The 19297-nt window shown below is 52.5% G+C and overlaps 1 protein-coding gene across 1 annotated transcript in view; it reads left to right on the top strand.

The window, feature by feature from the left end:
* The first annotated feature begins 2783 nt into the window (after positions 1–2783).
* The window catches only part of WHRN (whirlin), a 51152-nt gene continuing 34638 nt past the window's right edge, over positions 2784–19297 (top strand). Inside the window, exon 1 of the mRNA XM_068414228.1 lies at positions 2784–3383. Coding sequence (XP_068270329.1) covers positions 2784–3383 — 600 coding nt within the window. The remainder of the gene's footprint in view (positions 3384–19297) is intronic.

Raw genomic sequence — 19297 nt, 5'->3', positions numbered from 1 at the left:
GCTAAGCCTTAAGGCCCTCTGCTGCGCAAGCTAGGTGTTGGATCTGAAATGCTGTTTGAGAGTTGAGCCTATGCAGTGCCCAACCACTCCAACAGCTCTCAGCTGTGTGTGAGGGTGCTGGAGTCTCATTGCCAGTATCTGTGTAGCCCCTCTGGCTAACAAAGGTCCAGTTCAGGCAGGAGCTGCCCCAGGAATGAATGTGGACTTTCACTAATCTCAGCCCCAAACCGCCTACCTGGATGTTTGCAGAGTAATGCTGTTTGTACCTGGCAGTGACTTTCCATCCCGAGCGCTTGCTGCCGCCTCCCCAGCTGGCAGAGCTCCCTTTCTGAAAGGACTACTTTGATTTACAGTAGTGAGAACCTGGCCCCTTGAGCCACGCAGCCCTACCCAGGTATTGCAAGCTGCTGCGATGCATTTGTTCAGCAGTGTTATTTGTGCTGAGAAAGCTTTGAGAGGTTTTACTGGGGTGTGGGAACACTTCTGTGCCCGAGAGATGGATGAATCCCCTCTTTCCCCTCTGGCCTAAGCTCATGTGCTGCTCTCTCTCAACCGCATGGCTTAAGTGCTTGAAGCAGTGGAAAGGATAATGCCCCTGGAAATTAATCAGCTTCACTTCAAAGCTGAGGTTCTACGAGAAGATCTCAGTCTATTTCTTCTCCAAAGGAAAAGCAGTGGGGGTTCCTGGCTGGACAGTATACGATAAAGATCCAACTTGCACAATGTGTGAACAATCTAAATCTGTAAAACATCTGGGGATTAAAACTTTGTATGTGTTCTGTGAGCAGAAACTAGACCAGGCACCACATCCAGCCCTGCTCCAAAGAGGTGCCTTGGAGTTGTCCTATGGCAAGTAGCAGCTGGATGGGGCATCCCAAGGAGGAACAGCCTCCACTGGCAGGGCTGTAGTAGCAGCAAGAACACAGAATTATTTCCAAATGCAGCCACCCGTGTGGATGCTGTGCGTGTTTCTGCCGGGTAGCATTGGACTGAACTTATCTTAGGCTTGGGAAACTGGCTTTGTGATAGTTTCCGAAGTAGTGGTCGAAGTATCAGGGACCAAATGGCACTGCTGGGCAGCTTTGCTCATTGAATATCTGCGGTGGCTGTGGTTTGGGCATCGCTGTGCTCTGCCCAGGTGGGAAGAACTGGATGTGCTGCTCCGCTCCGGAGCTAGCTCAGCGCAGGGCAGCTCTGTCTGCGCCTGCTTGTGTTAATGTACTTGGTGTCTTCTTGTAGGATTAAAAAAAGGTGGGAGGTGCTCAGACACTGCACTTGTGGGAACAGTAGTACTTTAAATAGAGGAGTGTTTCAGCGGGGTGCTGAGCGTTAAAATTGTGTTTGAGTGCAATTCAAAGGCATGCAATACCCTGTTTGCCCTTCTGTTATTTTGTTTGGCTGATGTAGGCGTATTTTTGTTTTTACTCACTTTTCTGTCCTATATTGTGCCTTTTTTCCAGTAATGTTGACTGTTCCATCTGCTTTATTTATCACCCACAGTTAGAACCCGAATTTCAATTAGCAATCTGCTTTGTTTTGTTTTAAACAAGGCATTGAAAGCTCCAACAAAGCTTTAGTACATAAAACTACTTGTAACGCAGCTGTTAAAGCTCTTCCATCATATCCATGAACAAAATGAATTCCATTGCTATCAAGATGCATCTGATAAATTAGGTTTAATCCTCCTCTACTGCAGCGGATAGAAGGCACTTCAGCGAAGACAGAAAGATGTCTGAGATGGAAAGTGGTCTTTGCTCAGTGCTCCAGAGATGTAAAAGAAACTAAAACCTCATGTAGTAAGAAATAATTGATCCAGCAAGTGGATTTCTGCACTAACTTCTAATCCTGATGCTTCACTTTTGGATCTGAAGTCAGAAGTTAGGGGTGTGGAAGCAGAAAAGAGGGTGGTGAGGCGTGTGGCAGTGGCCCAGTGCTGCCTCGAACCCCACTGATCCACGCTGTGGTTTGCAATTCCGGATGCCTGTGGCCCTGCCAGGTTCTTGGTCACTGGATCTAGATCACCAGGATCCCTCACAGGAAGGGCTTCTCTGGGGCGCTGACTTGGACAGCGTTTGCAAAATGGAGGGGGGTTAATTGCAGTGAGTTTGGGTTTGACTCCAAGCCCAACAGCATAAATTGCTTCAACGCCCTGTCAATAACGCATGTGCCTAAATATCATTGACGTGTGATTAAAATGGAGCCAGTGCTGAAGTTCTCTGATGAATTACCAGTATTATAATTTACCAGCTATAATTACCAGTACTACCGCGCTGCTGCTCTGCGGGCGGAGGCCGGGCCTGAGGAAGCGCGGAAGGGCTTCACGCCGCTGCCGCCCGCCCTGACCCGCCGTGCCTCCAGCAAATCGGCTCTCGCCGGTGCCGCCGCGCCCCGGGCCGCGCTCCCCGACTGAGGCGGCCGCCGTCACCGCGCGGCTCACCCCTGCGATGAGCTGCACGCAGGCCTCAGCCCGGGGCGCGCGGTCCCGGGGCGGGGCTGGCACCGCCCCGGCACACCGGTACCCCCGGGCGCTAATGAGCGGCCGCGCTAATTGCCGCTCCCTCGGGGGCGGGGCCGGGGGCGGGGCGGGGGGGGCCAGTGGCCGCCGGCGGGGCCGCTCTGTATAACCCGTCTCCCGGCAACGGCGGGCACGTCACTTCCTGGGGAGCCGCCGCGAGGCGCTGGCGAGCGCGCGGCCAGGTGGAGCGGAGCGAGGGGCGCGCGTCGGGGCCGGTCCCGGTCCCGGTCCCGGTCCCGCCGGGTCCTGCCCGGTGCCGCCCGGCGCGATGAGCGCGGAGCTGGACGGCGTGTCGGTGCACTCCTCCTCCTCCTCCTCGGGCTCGCTGGGCTCGGCGGCGGGACCGGCGCCGCGGCCGCTGTCGGCCAATGTGCGGCGGCTGCACCAGGCGCTGACGGCGCTGCTGAGCGAGGCGGAGCGGGAGCGCTTCATCCTCTGCCTCAACGCCTACCACGGCCGCCGCAACGTCTGCGACCTGGTGCGCTCCCTGCGCGCCCTCCTCGACGGGCCCCGCCGCCGGCAGCTCCTGCCGCTGCTCCGCCTCGTCCTGCCGCGGTCCGACCAGCTCCTCTTCGATCAGTACACGGCCGAGGGGCCCTACCTGCCGCCGCCCGGCCGCCCCCCGCCGGCCTCCGCCCCGCCGCCCGTGGTGCCCGGCGAGCTGCGGCAGGTGACCCTGCGGCGGAGCAAGGCCCACGAGGGCCTGGGCTTCAGCATCCGCGGCGGGGCCGAGCACGGCGTCGGGATCTACGTGTCGCTGGTGGAGCCGGGCTCCCTGGCCGAGCGGGAGGGGCTGCGCGTCGGCGACCAGATCCTGGGTGTTAACGGCAAGTCGCTGGACAGGGTGACCCACGCCGAGGCTGTCAAGGTAAGTCAGCTCCGGACCGGGCTTCGGCTGCTGTGCGCCCCGTCCCGGGCTCCGCTCCATCCCCGCCCCGCCGTGCGCCCCGTCCCGCCTCGCCCCGCCGGAGCCGGCGGCTGTGCCGGGCCCCCCGCTCCCTCCGTCCCTTCCCGGGTGCTGTCGCTGTGCGCCCTGTCCTGCTTCACCGCCCCCGCCCCGGCTTTGGTGGCTGCTCCATCCCGCTGCAGCCGGTGGGACCGGAGCCTCCGGCTCCCCCGCCCCTCTCCGGGACGCGGCGGTGGAAACCTGCAGCCCCTTCGGTGCGCGGAGCCGAGCGGCTCCGGGGTTGCATCGTGCCGGAGAGGTGAGGCTCGTCCCGCCGGCGTACGGGCACCGGCAGTGCGTGAAGCCGAGCCGGAAAGTTCACGGTGAAAATCCCGGTGCCCGCTGATGCACGGGCAGTCACCAGCAGCCGGGGTCAGCCCGGCGCCGCCCGCAGTTCCTGACACGGCGGGTTCACCCCCCTCGGGGCCAAGCGACACTTTTATCACAACATCTCTGAAACGTAGCGATGCTGCCTGTGTCCTTCTCACAGCCCGGGAGGCTTGTGGCAGTCGGAATTCTGCTTGAGCCGGGTTTTAAGGCATGTGCTCTAGCCACTATACCATGTTTTCTCCTCTCAAAGGTGGGGAAACTGAGGCACAGAGAAGCAGAACAAGCCCCCCCCCCCCCCCCCCCCGGACTGCATAGTCCCCAAAGCAGGAGCACATCCCAGGTCCCCTTCTGACCGTGTCAGCGGGAGAAGCAGAGCAGTTACACAACTGAAGTGCCCCCAGCTCTTCCCGAAGCACAGCACGTTTCCATATGCCCCGGAGACCTGTTGTTCGTTACAGTAGGGATGCTATCGATAAAAGCTTTCATGTAAACCTAGGTGGGGGAGCCCCGTAAACTCTGGGATTTTCACCTGAAGCTCCCTGTTTTGAGGCAAAGTCCCTGTTTGAGTGACCAGTATCACTGACAGAGATGGTCTTGTGGCTGGTGGGCTCAGCTCAGAGCATTGCCATGGCACAGCAGTGCCAGGCACAAACCTATTCAGCTGGAGAATCGACTTTTAGGGTAGCAATTTGTAGGCAGTGTGTGAGAGCAGGGATCTGGAGTGACAAGACTGCTTTGTAGTTGTTTGTGCTTTAATTCTTCCGTAATAAGCTAAAGCACTTCTGTTCCTGCTTCATGTGGTGCGTTCCTCTGACAGCACAGGAATCTTGCATGGCTTTGAACAGCCTCTTCACAGCCAACCTGCCTGCTCCCTGCCCCAGCTTTAAATCTGTGCCCTAGGCAAGGGCATGTCTTCCAGGCTGGAATGAGTCCCTGGTAATCTTGAGACCAGAGAAAAGATTTGTAGGAATTCTTTTTTTTGTTGTTGTTATTCCTAATGATAGGACAACAGTGGTGTAAGCTTTCAGAAGTTATCCTGCAATTTTGTGCCCTGAAGATTGCAAAAACCCCCTATTTTGTCTACAGTGTTGGGATGGGTAGAGACCAGGTGTGAGGAATGCTCTGGACTGTTAAGTGACTTCATCTCTAATTCAACCCACTCTGCTGGGTAATTCACATCACTTTCTGTTTGCTCTCTAATATAATGGATGTGATGTCTTTTAGACACGATTAATATTGAGTGAAACTAAGTGCTTCCTGCACAGAAATAATTCTTGTAGGATGCAGTTTGCCGAGGGTTGTTCTGTGGCAAGAGCTATGTTTTGTTAATGCGATCCTGATAGGAAAGCGAAGCTTAGAAATTGTCTGCTTGTGAGCTGAACTTCTTTAAACAACACTTTCATCATGTACCTGGCTGTGGTGGCATCTTGTAGAGCTCCCGCACTCTTGTTATATCTGGGAAGGGTTTGTGACCCACGCAGAGGTGGTAGAAACACTTCCCTTGGGAAGAGTTGCAGAGTGATTTACAGTGCAGCTGTAATAGTTCTTTTGCAGATTTTAAAACTAAGCGAGTGCCAATTTGTCCTTGCATGCTGCATTTGGGAGGGGGGAAATGAAGAGCAGATGGCATTCAGCGATGCTAAAGGGCAGTCTGTGGAGGATTTCCCTGGGGTTAAGATACAAACACCTCAGCCTAACGTTTTGGACATCGTGCAGGATGTCAGAGCTGCAGGGACAAGAGGTGGTGGTGTACAGGGAGGCTTGACCCCATGTTCTCTGCTTCCCCTTGAAACTCAGGATCTTGGGCTCGGTCTTGACAAGTGTTAACAGCTCCACAAAGGCCTCTGGCTGTGGTCTGGTCTCCTCGAGCAGAGCAAACCTCACTGTGTCCTGACATCCTCACTGGTGTCTCTTGTTCTGCTCTGTAGTGGATCAATGGAGAGAGAAATGTTGGATAAACAGACTTGTACCAGAGCTAGGTTTGGTCCTGGATTTTATGCATAAGCTGTACTCTGGAACAAATTACAGAGAGGAGGAAAGGTGAGCAGAGAGAGGCTTTCTTAATACCAAACCACGGCTGCGTAGCTCGATCTCCTGACCGCTGCCTGAGTAGATGTGGTGAGCTCTCTCCCCATCAGAAGCTGTCTGACGAAAGCACAGCTCCCGTTCCTGTGCTCTCCATCTGCCTGAGAAGGAGCACGTTCCCGTGCTGCGCTTCCATCTTGACTGTCCTGCAGCAAGGAACTGTCTGTCTAGGGCAGCGTTGTTATTCATAATATGCAGAATGTGGTGTTGTGAGAGGAGTTGTCAAAAGCTTGTTCTTCAGGGCACAAGACGGTTGCAGAGATGGGGAAGGCTGTTCCGCTGCTGGCCTGGCCTGCTCCCAGGCACGTCGCTCTCTCCGGGGTGAGCATGACAAACTTACTGAACCAGAAATCAACTTGCTGTCTATCAGGGTGCTCGGAGATGCCCAGCTGTGAATGTGGGCAGCGAGGCAGCTGTTCAGATGCAGCAGTGAATACATACAGAGTCTTAACTTGTTTGTGCAGTCTTGTAGAGCATTCACACAGCAGTTATTGCGTTCACTTTACAAACCGTGATAGCTCAGCTGCCTTCTTTTCATGCAGGAGTACCCCGGCCATTTCCAGCACTGCTCTCTAGGAGAAGAGAGGCACTGCCTGTGGCGTAGGAGCAATTTCTGTCTTCTACTTTGTATTTCCAGGCATCGCTCAGAGCCATGATGTACCAACTTTTGGTACATCATGGCACCAAATGAAAACTGTCACGACACTGGGCAAAGAAGACAAAAGTAATGAGCTGCGCGCTGTCCCTGCTGAAAACTTGACTGGTGGCCTGTGACCAGTGCAATGGGGTTTGTAGATATTTAAGTGTAAATTAGATAAAAAATAGAATTCTGACTTAAATGACAAGATTACCTAAGCACTCCAATTCACTTAATGACCAGCTTCTTAACCTTTTTGTGAGTAGTGGAGTTTTATACCTTGTCTGCTTCGTGCTTTATGTTTCATCCAAATCAAAATTGAATGACTCCATTACAATTAATAGCTCTATCATTCCAGCATTCAAGAGTGCACTTTAGCAAAAGATCACTGTGATTTGAATTACAGTGTAAGTGAAGAAGTTTGTATTGTCTGTCGTATTTTTAGAGCTTGCTTGGCTTTCATCAGCCTTGTTATATTGTGTGATATTGTAGCAGTCGTGCTGAAAGCGTGTATTGATAAGCTGTAATATTTTGTCCAGAGTGGTTAAAATTGAGGTGCTTGTGGTTTTAGACCATCAAAACATTACACAGGGAGGTATTTCTCCTCTACTCCGGGGTTTACGTTAAACTCTCACTCCCTTTCTCCCCCACCTTTTACTTTTGTTGCTTTGCAATAGGGTTTTATGTCCTTTAAATCATTTAGGGAGGAAGGGGAGAAGAGAGACTCTAAAGTATCATGACTCTGATGGCTCATTCCTGATTGAGGATTTGGCTTAATGAGCCACATCAGCCTCAAAAGAGCTGCACTGATGCCATTTGTCCTGCTGTCTTTCTGTTCCTGCTGACACGTGGGCAAATCTGGATGAGCTTGGATCAAAATCACCAAAACTAGACTGATTTGTGTGCGTCGGTCTTAGGGAGCATGATTCTTTTGTCTTGGTGTAAATCTGTGGTAGCTTTGCCAAAGTCAATAGACTTACATTGGGTTTATTCTGAAGGAACTGGGGTAGTTCGAGTCCACTGTCTTGGGTTCTTCAGCGTGGCTTTGGAGAGAAGCGAGGTGGATGTCGGTCTCTTCTCCCAGGTAACAAGCGAAAGGATGAGAAGAAACGGCCTCAGGTTGCACCAAGGGAGGTTTAGGTTGGATATCAGGAACAATTTCTTCACTGAAAGGGCTGTCAAGCACTGGAACAGGCTGCCCAGGGCAGTGGTGGAGTCACCATCCCTGGGGGGATTTAAAAGCCATGTAGATGTGGTGGACTTGGCAGTGCTGGGTTAACGGTTGGTTAAGGGTCTGTTACAGACAAGGCGAAGGTCTCCAGAAGGCAGTGCCGTGCTCTCCCTCCCTCCCTGCTGCAGCCCTGCCCAGGAAGGCTCGCCTGCCATGGAGGGGGACCGCGTCGCCAGCCACCACCAGCTCTCTGCTCGGGAGGAGGTTTTCACTCCTTCCAAACCAGCCTTTCCATCACCTGCTCTGCTAGGGTCAAGTGGGCGTTTAAAAATAATTAAAAGGAGATTAAAATTCTTATTATGTTCTATTCTGTTCATTTGCACTTTCGTGATGGCAAACAAGGTGATCTCTTCAGAGACCTTAATATTTCATATGAGGTAGAAAGGGCTCCAGCTGCTTGTGCTCTGGGCACTTATAGTATTGCTACAACACCGCTGAGAAATGACAGAAGAGACGTGCAGCCCTGAGCCTGGGAAGCATATTTAGAGCAATTTTACCTTCCAGGCAGCTTACAAGAAAGCAAATCTCATTTCATTGTTTCTTGTGATGCACAATTAATTCATTATCATTATCTGAGACTGCTTATTTGCTGTAGTCAGTAATCACCGCTGTACTGCCCAGGCATTGTAACAGCTAGTAGGAATGAATGCAGCTTGGCTTCTTTGGTTGGTTTTTAACCCTTCCAGGTACTTGGAGTTGTGGACCATCACACACAGTCATGTTTGGGACGAATGGGGAGTGAAAGCAATGCATTGGTCCCCTGATTCTGTAAAGGTATCAGGCCTGTTCCTTTCAATGCCTGCTTGCTTGTCTCTCTTTTTAGAAGTCACTGACTGATCCAGAGGCTGGAAACCTCTCCCGTTCCCAAGGGATCTCAGGTAGCTGGAGCATGGAAAAGAAGGATGTGACTAGCACCTACCCCAGCAGTTAGAGCAGTAACCTATTCCTTGGTCTCTGGGTCTGCTAAGAAACAAAAAACCCCAAGAACTACACACAAAAAAAGCACCTACAGCTTAAAACACGGGTGCTGTGCAAAGCCACAGGCTTCTGCTCTGCTTTTCTGTCCTGCCAACGGTTTCCATTTTAACTTCCGTTGCCAGCTGAGCTCAGACGGAGCAGGTGGGAAGTGTAATGTCACCAAGATCTCCCTCTGGGAAAAAGGGGGAGGGAAAAAGGTCACTCTTGAACTTGGAGGCATCTGCATTTTAAATTGGTTTTAATGCTCCTTAAGGGGAAGGGCTGATGGCAGTGATGGAGCGTAGATCTGGCAAGCGATGTTCTTGGTTTCACAGGCAGATCTGATGGCATGCAGTGGAGCAGGCTCGAGTGCTGGACCTCACCAAGTACCGAGGGCCCGACTGCAGGCTCAGAGGTGATGCTCCGTTGTCGCTGTGAGCTAATCAGAGCTGATCAAATTAATATCACGTGTAGCTTGGAGTGGGGTGAGCTTGCACATACAGAGAGCACCTGTGGGAATGTGTGTTTAGCTGTTGCACTGGAGTTAGGAGTAGGTTAGATTTGCTGCTCTGCCACTGATTTCCCTCAGTGGGCAAGCTACTTAGTCATCTGTTTCCCTTCATTACACCAGCAAATCACAATCAGCCCTAATGAAATCAAATGACATTATACTGATGCGAAAGATTAGACTGAAGTCCTTAATCACTCCTCATAATGCAAGGATGATGGTGCTCGGCATGGGTATTGGCTTGTTCATCAGGGTTAGTATTGTTAGGGCATCCTTGAGTTCTTGGAGCATAAACATTATTTAGTGGGCTCCTTGTAAGTAAACAATTGTGCTGCAGTAGAGAAATTGATAAGATAACCCAAAGGATAAAAGCCTGTCTTTCTTTCCAGAAAACAAAAGCATTAGTGTGCAGCATAGCTGGGGAGTTAAAATGTCTTTTACTCAGTTCCTCTGTCCTCAGGGAAGATGATGGATTTTCTCGACACCTTCCTCAATGCCACGTCTGCTCAGAGAATTATTCAGCTCTAAATCCCCTCGCCTAAACTGACAGTGCGTCTGCTAAAATGATTTAGCTTAGTTTCTTTTGACTGGGTGCTCTGTTAATTCGCCTTGTCACAGACCACCAAGTGCTTGGTAAATACAGGTGAAGCCGGGACCTGGGCAGCCTGGAGGAGCTCTGTTCCTGCCAGCTTCTTGTTGCTGGACTCAGAAACTGCATCTGAGCCTCTTGGGGTGGGGTGTGCTGGTAGGGAAGGCTGGAAGAGCCTCTGCTTTGTGCAGGCACTGAGTGGGTATCCTTGGTGCTTAGCTAAGTGTCTTGCTCATTTTCCCCCCAGGATTCTTTCAAAGTTAGGTTTTCCACCAAGTAACTGACCATATCTCGACAATATGGGTTTGCTGGTGGTTCTCAGGATATTTTTCAGCATTGTTTGGTGTGGAGTGGAAAGAGAAGATGAGAGGAAGCGTCGGGGAGTGCTTGGATCTAGATTCCCCTCATGTACTTCCCCACCCCAGAAAGCACCTAAAAGGCTTTCCAGGCTTACATTACTGCAGTAAAGCTATGTGGAGTTTTCTGCTCTTTTTAGAACTGTCCTGGACTTGAGTGACCAGCTTTGCGGGGGTGGGAGGTGACAGAGCTGTTGTCTTGAAGCGGGGATGGGGGGTGTCAGCCATTGCGGGGGTAGGGAGAAGGCCCTGGAGCTAAGATTTCATTTGACCTTTCCAGGTGAAAGGGACAGGGGCTTCCTGGTGCCTTGGGGCTAAATGTGTGCAATCACCATAATTATGCATCAATTTGCATTTATTTGCATAAGTGGCATACTTGAAAGCCAAACTGCTGTCACCTTTGCCTTGGGAGAGGGGGAGAGGTTGGACTGTGCCTCCTGTAATTCCCATTTGCCTTCCTGACAGGGAGGCCATTTCGCACCCTCCGTCCCCTGTGCTGTGTTACCCACTGCTTTCCTCTCTGGTTCCTCTCACCCAGCATTCCATCTGGAGTGCCTCCACTTCCCTTCATCCCTTCTTCTAGCTCTCACTCTCCACCTGCCTCTGTGTCACCTTTTCCTTGTACCAGTTTTCTTCCCCCCCGCCTGCCCCAGCTGCACGTCCTCCCTGCGCAGGGACGAGCTGTGTGCGTACGTCAGTGCAGACGTTCTCCTGGTTCCTCTGCACAGAAGCAGTTCCCTGGTGTCTGTCAGGTGAGATGGGGAGGGGATACACTCGATCCGAAGCATCTTATTTACGGCTGCAGCCTGGGGACAGTCTCTCCCTGTGCATCTGTACGGCACCTGGCGAACTTGGCTTTAACTGAGGTGTGTGGTGGGAGCTGTCATAGTCTGATATTTGTCCTGCCTGCAGAGGATCCCTGGAGCAAGCCTTTGGGGGCAGGCAGGCAGGTAGTGCCTCTGCCTGCTGTCTTCTGCTCTGTCCTTTCTGCTGGTGGAGGAACCATTTAGCTGATACAGCTCCATCAATCACCCTGTAAAAGGTCTCGCAGTCCTGCCCCTGCAGCCCCCTCTCCTCCAGAGCAGAGCCTCATCATTCCCACTGAGATGGCTTTGCTCAGTCTAGCTGAGCCCACAAGTTGAAGCTCCCTGGGTCAAGCAGGAACACCCCAGGACAGGGCAGGAGATAGTGGTTAGACAAACTTCTGCAAATTGTCCCCTCCATGGTGCTGGAGCGTGCTGTTAAACCTCCCTCTGCCTCCCTCCTGTGGTCTTTCTGCATTTCTTTCCCCTTTGCAGCCTTTTTCAAAGTCTGTGCCTTACTTTTTTGGGACTTGGTGCAAAATCGTGTGGTGCTTCAATGACTGATAGACCTCCGCGCTGACCTTCACAGCTTGCAGTCGGAGCGAGTGCTGGGATGCCCGTTATCTGAGCAGCCCAAGGAGCCAAACAGCTCTGGCGAGTCTGTTATTGCTGGAAGAAAACAGCTTGTGTCTGTAGCAAGGGGGAGGATGGCTCAGAGTTAATGCTTCTTGTATCAAACTGTGATCTACCCACTAACGGGATGAATTGGAATGGATTGCTCATTTCATTAGCGGCGAAGGTAAGTGAGTGGGCTGTATCCGTACGAGACGCATATTTTATTCAGGCTGCCAGAAGAATACTGGTGATTAATTGCCATTGATTTCTGACACCTGCATTCCTACGGGGGGGGGGAATTTTTGAAGGCCTGGAAGATGCTTTTACACAGCCTTCAACCTTTCCGCGCCCTCGAGAAGCGGAAAGAACAAGGGGAAAATCCTGAAGGTGGGAGAGGAAAGGCTCCAGTAATGGGAGACATGCTGGGCGAGAATGGCCTGGCACGGTGGGTTTCGGGAAGGGTGGCAGCTGTCAGTCTTGGTCTTGGCAAGGAACATGCTTTATTGTGTGTTGTTTTGGTTTTTTAAAAGGTATAACTGCGGGTACACGAGATGTGCGTTTCCTTTTTTTGATGATTTTAAGCAATCTACTTCACTCTCAAAGGACTTGATAATTAAATAGTGTGTTGTCAGGGGATCGGTGGCCTTATGGAATCAATCTGCCCTTCTCTCTGGCACTTGCTTCCTCTAATAACATTTCTAGGCAATTGGTGACTGTTTCCTTGCTAAATGTTTTGGCGCTGATCCCCAGATTCAACTAAATTATTTCCTTAAGCTTGCCTTCTAGCAGGTGTGCTTGCACACTGTGGTGCCAGCGTTAAGCCTTTCACACCACGGTCTTCAAATGCATTATAGATGGGGCAAAGCCAAATTTTATCGGAGTCTGGAGCAAAACAGCAGCACTGAATGACACGTAGCAAGTCCCTGAAGTGGCTTGAGAAAGGAAATGGAGATGCAGTCTGCACTGCCTGATGCTGCAGAGGCGATTAAGGAGGTGGAATTATTTTATTTAATGGTCCACTGCAAATGGGCTAGGTTCAGCGTGCCTGTCAAATAACATGCTTTCCAAAGAGCTTGCAGGATGAATTATGCTCTTGCTTTTGTGGTGGTATCTCTGCAATCATTGAACGCAGGACAACCTGCGTGTCTCTGAGGAAGAAGTTCTCTTGTATTATTCCCAGCCAGAGCCTGTCCTTTCTCTCCGTTGGCCCCACACTTTTTATTGGGTGGAAACTCTGGTCTGAAGAGTTTTTCCTTTTGTCCCAGGGAGTTGGGGTGACCTGCTTCCCGGGAAGTGTATTGTTCGTGTGGGCAGGTGCTGAGCCTCTCGCTTGCTGTTGTTGCTTTGTAAGCAGGCCTGACAGCTAAATCAAGGTCAGCAGACTCATCCCAGTTTGCTGGCACTGTGGCACCTCCCTGGGAGTGGGGAAAGGCAAAGTGCTCAATGTTCGAGCAGCAGCTGGGCTGCCAGGCACAGGGACCGGCAGCCTGAAGGCTTACAAGGGAGGAGGGTACCGTGGAGGAAACCTGTCATAAACCCCCCCTCCACCAAGGGGCCAATGCCGCTGGCCAAAAGCCTGTGCTCGGGTGGCTTTTGGGACCCTCTGCACACACATTCCCGGAGGCCAGGGTGGATGCACAGTGTGGGAGAAGCCAGTGTGATAGAGCTGGAAAATAATTCCTGCTGATGGCTTGATGTTCAGGGAGACCAGCTGGAAAGCGGGTCCTGCCCTCTGCTGTGGGTATGGTCCCTGCTGGCCAAAGTGCCTGTGCGACGGCAGGGAAAGATGTGTTGAAGAAGCTGCCTGAGTGAGTCCCTGGTCTGTCAGTAATTAGCACCTCTGATCCCCAGGTTGTCAGTTAGCCCCTTCTCACGAGCCCTGAGAAGTTAAATTAAAGTGAAAACAGAGGAGAGAATAATCCTACTTGCTGGGACAGCTGGGCAAAGATGAGGAGTCTTGGGCTGGAGCTGCCTTTGGATACTGGTCTGCATCTGCCCGTCCAGGACTGCTCCACCCATGTCCTGAGGCTCCCAGCTGGCTTAGCAGAGCCGGCACCAGCTGGCTGGGAAGTGAAGCCCAATGGTCCTGGCAGTGCAGAGCTCCAGCCAGAGCCTGTGTCTGGGCTCTGTCCATCAGCACAAAGTCTGCCCAGGCTGCTGGCTGCTCCTGGGGATGCCGGGACTCCTCTCCGTGCCATGTCCCTGGAGAACAAGGTGCTCTGCTCCTGCTGAGGATGGGGCTAAGGCGAGCAGAGCTGGCCCTGGTGAGCAGCGGTGGCTCTTGTGTTCTCTGATGCCCTGACATTGACCATCTCCTCTCCTTGCCAGGCTTTGTTGCTGCATCCTTGGCTTGAAAACCTTCCATCCTGCCCAAGCTGCTGAGTCGCCCTTTTGTAATGCAATCGTCATTGTCCCCTAGCACTGGTGTGCCCCCAAGGGCTTGCAGAGACTCCCATTGCCTCTCCAGCTCAGCCCAGTAGCCTGTGCTCTTGCCTCCTTGGCTGGCTATTAATGGTTTCCATTTTTGCAGCACCTCTACACTCAAAGCACTTTCTTTTATTAGAGGCAAGACTTCTACCTCAGTTCTCATTCTGAAGTTGTTTGCTTGGGTTCTCTAGCACCAGCCACAGCTGCATGCTGAATTGGAGAGGAGTGGTGCTGCTTGAAGCACACGGGTGGTAAGATCCTGGCCCAGTGGTAGTGCAGCAATAGGCTGCACCTCATTACCTTACTAGCAGGCATAAATGGCCTCATTAAATCTACTCTGTGTCCCAGTTCTGTAGCAATAAAAATTGTCAGGACCAAGATGATATTAAGAAATTTATGGCCAATGCTCCACTGTGGTGGTCGCTTGGATTCCTCGTAGGAGCCCAGCACATGGGGCTGGAGCATCCCTTAGAGGGAGGCTTCTCCCAGAGCACTTCGTAATGACCTGAAGAACAGCTGGCAGGAGAGAGTCATTACCATGTGCTGCTGACTTTCCAAAGGTGCTGGGAATCATGCTCAGTGGATGAGAAAATTACCTGCAAACTTCTTTGGGATGTCAAATCAACCTTGTTTCCTCCAGACTCTGAAAGCTACTGAGAGCCTGATGGAAATGTGTATGAGCAGAACTAGAGCTGAAGGGATGAAATGGGGTGGAGCAGGTGAGGAGCTGCTGAGGGCACCTGTCTCATGTGCCCCAAGCTTGGTGAGAAAGCCTTCCTGGGTCTGTCTTCTGTGTCTGGCTGGAAATCCAGACGAACCAGCTTAGAGGGGACTTGCTGTTGGGGTTGCCTCAGCGGTCGTTCCAAAAGTGGATGGTTTGTCAGCCTCAATAACAGGGAAACTGAGGCACTGAAAAATGGGAAGTTCTTACTATGGCAGGAGGGTTTCTGGCTCCCGCTCTAAAGGCTGCACCCTGCCAAAGCACAGCGATGGGAAACAGAAAAGCCAGTGGAGGCTGTTGGTTCTGCTGGCATGGCAGCTGTGCTGGGGATCCCAGTGGCTGACTTGTAGGCTTCTGGGAGCTGGGTGGGGACAGGGGTTAAGCCCCACAGGTCAGTGTGGGGTTGGTTTTGTGTGTAGGATGGGAACAGGTGAGTCACGGGCTGTGCAATGCAGAGACGGTCCCTTTCCATGGGCTGCTGACCCAGCGTGCCCTGCAAGACCACTGCACTGCTCCAGGGAACGGCCTCCTCCCAGCAGGTCCTGTTCCAGGGGTCTCCTCTATCTATGCCACTGGGACCAACGTTTTTCCTCTTTCCCCCAAGGGTAACAGACTTCTCCTCCCCAGATACCAGGATGGGTGCTTCTTACAAACCAGAAGATGAACAGATGCACCAGCCTTGGTAAAGACAGAAACAAAAGCAGAGGGGGTAGCACAGTGTTTCTTCCCGTGCAGGGAAATGTGTAGGAGCCCTGCTTGCTTGGAGCTCACCAAGGCAGCTGGTAGTGATTTCTGTCTCTGTTTGGATGCACGATGGAAGCTTCTCCCGTCTGGCTCACCTGATGCCTCTTCTCTCTGCAGCTCTGCATGCCAAGTGCTTTGTTAAAGCCTCCTTCAGTGTGTGGATGTACACAGGTTTTACAGCCCTGTGCCAGATCTCGCTCCCGTGCTTCGTTGTGGAGCATGTGTGGTGCTGTTATCTGAGGGAAAACAGTGCTTCTCTTCTCCTCCCACAGCTGTGTCAGCTGTAGTTTAAATAGCTGGTGGCTGCCTAATGAACAAAGAAAGCTCAAATGTTTGGACAAAACTGACTTTAGCAGTCAGCAGGTTGGGGAAGAGGTTTGTGGTGACTGTGCTGTGATTTTGACAAGACTGTGGTGGCCAGAGGGAGGACATGGGAGGTGCAGAGCAAGCCTTGTGCTCCTCAACCTCTGGCTCTCATGCTGGGCCTCGTCCTCAGCAGGAGCTGTACTGGGGCTTACTGGAGCAGATGTGCTCTGGTGGAGGTTAAAAGCAGAGATTCTTCAGGCTATTTGTGCTTGCAGTCAAAGAAGGATTTACCACTGAGCTGGTACAAACTTAAGCTTATCCTAAAAATAATAAAAATAATCTCTTCAAGTTGATGCAAGCTCACGAGTCAAAAATCTATTCTTATAAATAGATTCAGGTTACAAATGGGCTTCACTGGTTGAATTTCAGACCTGTGCTTAAGCGTGTTCTAGGCAGAGGTTTAAATGCTTGCTCATTTAAACATGTGCCTGAAGGCCATGTTGAATCAGGGCTGTCGGAGACCCTCTTCTAGGAAAAAAATCAGCTGTCTTACTCTTCCTCTCTTAAATGGTCCCATAGTGTTGTTAAACAGCTACTGTTTTGGGCCTACATGCATGTCTCCGTGGTGCCTGCAACGGTGTGTCACACATCTGCGTACAGCATAGGCATCTGCATGCCACTGTGTACACGTGTTCTGTGTGGTTTGGGCATGTCCAACAGCCTGTAGCTCTCCCACCAGCTTGTAGTTGGGTGAAGGGTTTGCTCGTGGCGTGGCCCTTCGTTATGTCAGGGGTTATAAAGCTGAGGAAGAGTGAGTTCAACCGGAGAAGATGGAAGCTGCACGTGATGGCAGGGGCTGTCTGCTGCGGGCTGTGGGGCAGGGTGGGAGCAGAGGGGGCTGAGGTGTAGCCTGGCTTGGAAAAGGCAGCGCTGGAAAGCAGGTCACAGTTGCATTGGGAAGCGTGGAGAACCCCCCACATGCAGGGGCAGTGTCATCGAGTAGACGTGACACCATGCAAAGAGAGAGGGGTTGCCACCAGCTTTCTCAGGGACTTGTGGGGTCACCTTGGTTTCCTGCCTGGCTTCTCCCTTTTCTGGTTGCTCTTTCTCACTTGTGTTTCTTGAGGCAAGCACCGTCCCTTTGAGTGTGTTTAGCACCTAGCACAAGGGCAGGTAACTGGAATCCCCACCTGCCATCGCTGAGCTGCGTGGATGGTCCCACCCTGCCTCACGGCAGTCCTTTGTGGGTGCCACTGTCCTTCCCCACCTGTGATCACGCAAAAGGTCTCCAAAAGGTGCAGTCTGTGTCTTGTGGTGCAGGTGGCTTGGAGGCTGGCAGAGCTGTGTCCTGAAGGGCTCCCAAGTGTAGGGCAGGCCATGGTGGGGTACCACTGCGGTCCTGCACTAGCTCTTCAGTAGGCATTAGCAGTGGGGATGTGTTGGGGGAGAAACACTGTGCTGGGCAGGGAGCTGCTTCACTCACCGAGTCCTTGAGAAGCCTCAGTGAATGTATAAAGGACTGCGGAGTGTCCAGCCCTCCTGCTGCAGCTCTGCCCTCTCCTGGGAGAGGCTGTCACCAGTGACATCCCGATGGGCACCGCCAGCTTCCCTTCGCTCCCTCCTCCCCTGTCTCTTGTACTGCGGCTGCCGCGGAGCCCTGGCCCAGCCTGCCTTCTCGAGCCAGACGGCTGCTCTCCTCGCCTCCTGGCTCTCTGCTGTCACCTTCATGCATAAAACATCTCCCTGTTGACTGAGATCCCATCTCCTGGTGGCCTTGTCAAGGGAGCTGCAGGGGGACATAAAAAGTCTCTTGTAAATCTCTGGCCTCTCATCCCTGGAAACTTTACTGTGCCTCCAGAGAGTGGAGTGCTGCTGTTCCTGCTCTTTCAGGGGATGACATTTAGTTGGGGCAGGACAGGAACAGCCAGCACTCTGCCTGCTGCCAGCCTCCAGCAGCAACCCCTGCCCCGTCCTCAGGGCAGGCTGTGAACACTCTCTGGTGCCCGGCGCGGAGCTGGGGGCCCTGCCTGCGCTTCTGCTGTGCCTGGTATCACTCTTGTGTGGTAGAAACCCCAGAGGGTTATCTTCAGTCCCCCCTCTGGAGGATGGATGCTCTGAGGAAGGGAGGAAATGGGATCCCTACAGCAGTCCCAAAGAGACCCACATGGGAGCAGTGTGACAGTGAATGCAGGGAGAAGGGGGTGAGATTGTTTCTGTGGGGGCTGTACCCCATCTCACAGGGGTCACTGCACTGGTGGCTCTAGAGCAGATGAGAAGCTTCCCTGCCACCCCCAGCTCCTTGCTGTGGATCATCCTGAGCCTGTCTACATGGCAGCTTATGAAGGGGCTTTGGGTCGGGAAGCTGAACGATGCCCTGGAAGATGGATGGGCCTGGGCACCATGGTGCCCGTTTAAGAGTGGTAGCCCGGGGTGGGCAGCAGGCTCAAATAGCTCCATCGTCCCCATGAGACTTGGGCTGATGTTAGCAAGACTGGAGCAAGGTGAGCACCTCTGCCTGTCTGCTGGCCAGGCTGGGCTCCCTGTGCTCATGGGGAGAGAAGAGGTTGTGGTAGGAGATGTGTCTGAGGGGCCTGGGGAGCTAAGGGGAAGTGTCTGGAGTTAGCCAGCAGCCCAGGACGTTGAAGTGCTGCAGTTGTTCTGGTGGGGCTGTTGGTTTCGCAGTCCCCGTTTAAGCTCTCCGGGCACGTGGTGACCTTGGGAGCATGTGACAAATTTGCAGCCAAATTGCTCTATGTGATGGAGATGCTGAACTGGGAATTGGCGAGCTGAATTCTCTCTGCCTCTGGCAGGGAGGGACAGGAGTGTTGCCAGGTCAGAGCTGGGATCCCGCCAGCCCAGTATGACTGACGATATTGCTCTGTACCAAAGAGCTGCTGGTATTAGTTCTTCCCAGTCACGAGCTTTGCTCGGCAGCTTCTCTGCTCCGTAGGGAGAGAAGACCTTGCAGGAGCAGCTCGTCAAAAGGACGTATATATGGAAATACAACCCGAAGCACCTCCTTTCTGAGAGCGGAGCTGGAGCATTGATGTTCCTGAGGCCTCAGAAAGGATCAGGGCTTACAGCTGTCCCCAGGGAGAACACCTATATATTAATTTAAGTTTATGGTAAAACCTGTGCCAGCTTCTCACAGTGGAAACTGGAGGAGCAGAGGAGCAATTGCAAATGGCCTTATCTGGATCCCAAGGTCATCTCTATGCATGCTGTTTTAAATATATGGATATAGTTAATAATTATTGTACTCATTAATTGACTGCTTTTGCTGGGGAGGCAGCTGGTAGTGAAATGTCAAGAGGCTGAATTTCTGGGAGCATTGTCAATACCCTCTGAAGGCATCAAGAGCCTTTCCAGTGGCAGAATTTGGGGCTGAGCTGTGGGGACCCCCAGCGCTGCTCTCCTCTGGTGTTGATCCCGTGTCCTGCTCTGACTTCTCTCCAAAGCTGCAGAAACTGCTCAGTTTGGGGTTCAGCACGCACCAGGGTTCCTCCTGGCATGTCACTACCCGCCTT

The sequence above is a fragment of the Nyctibius grandis genome, chromosome 16, assembly GCF_013368605.1.
Source record: "Nyctibius grandis isolate bNycGra1 chromosome 16, bNycGra1.pri, whole genome shotgun sequence".
Classification (NCBI taxonomy): Eukaryota; Metazoa; Chordata; class Aves; order Nyctibiiformes; family Nyctibiidae; genus Nyctibius; species Nyctibius grandis.
This window is presented reverse-complemented; position numbering and strand designations above follow the sequence as displayed.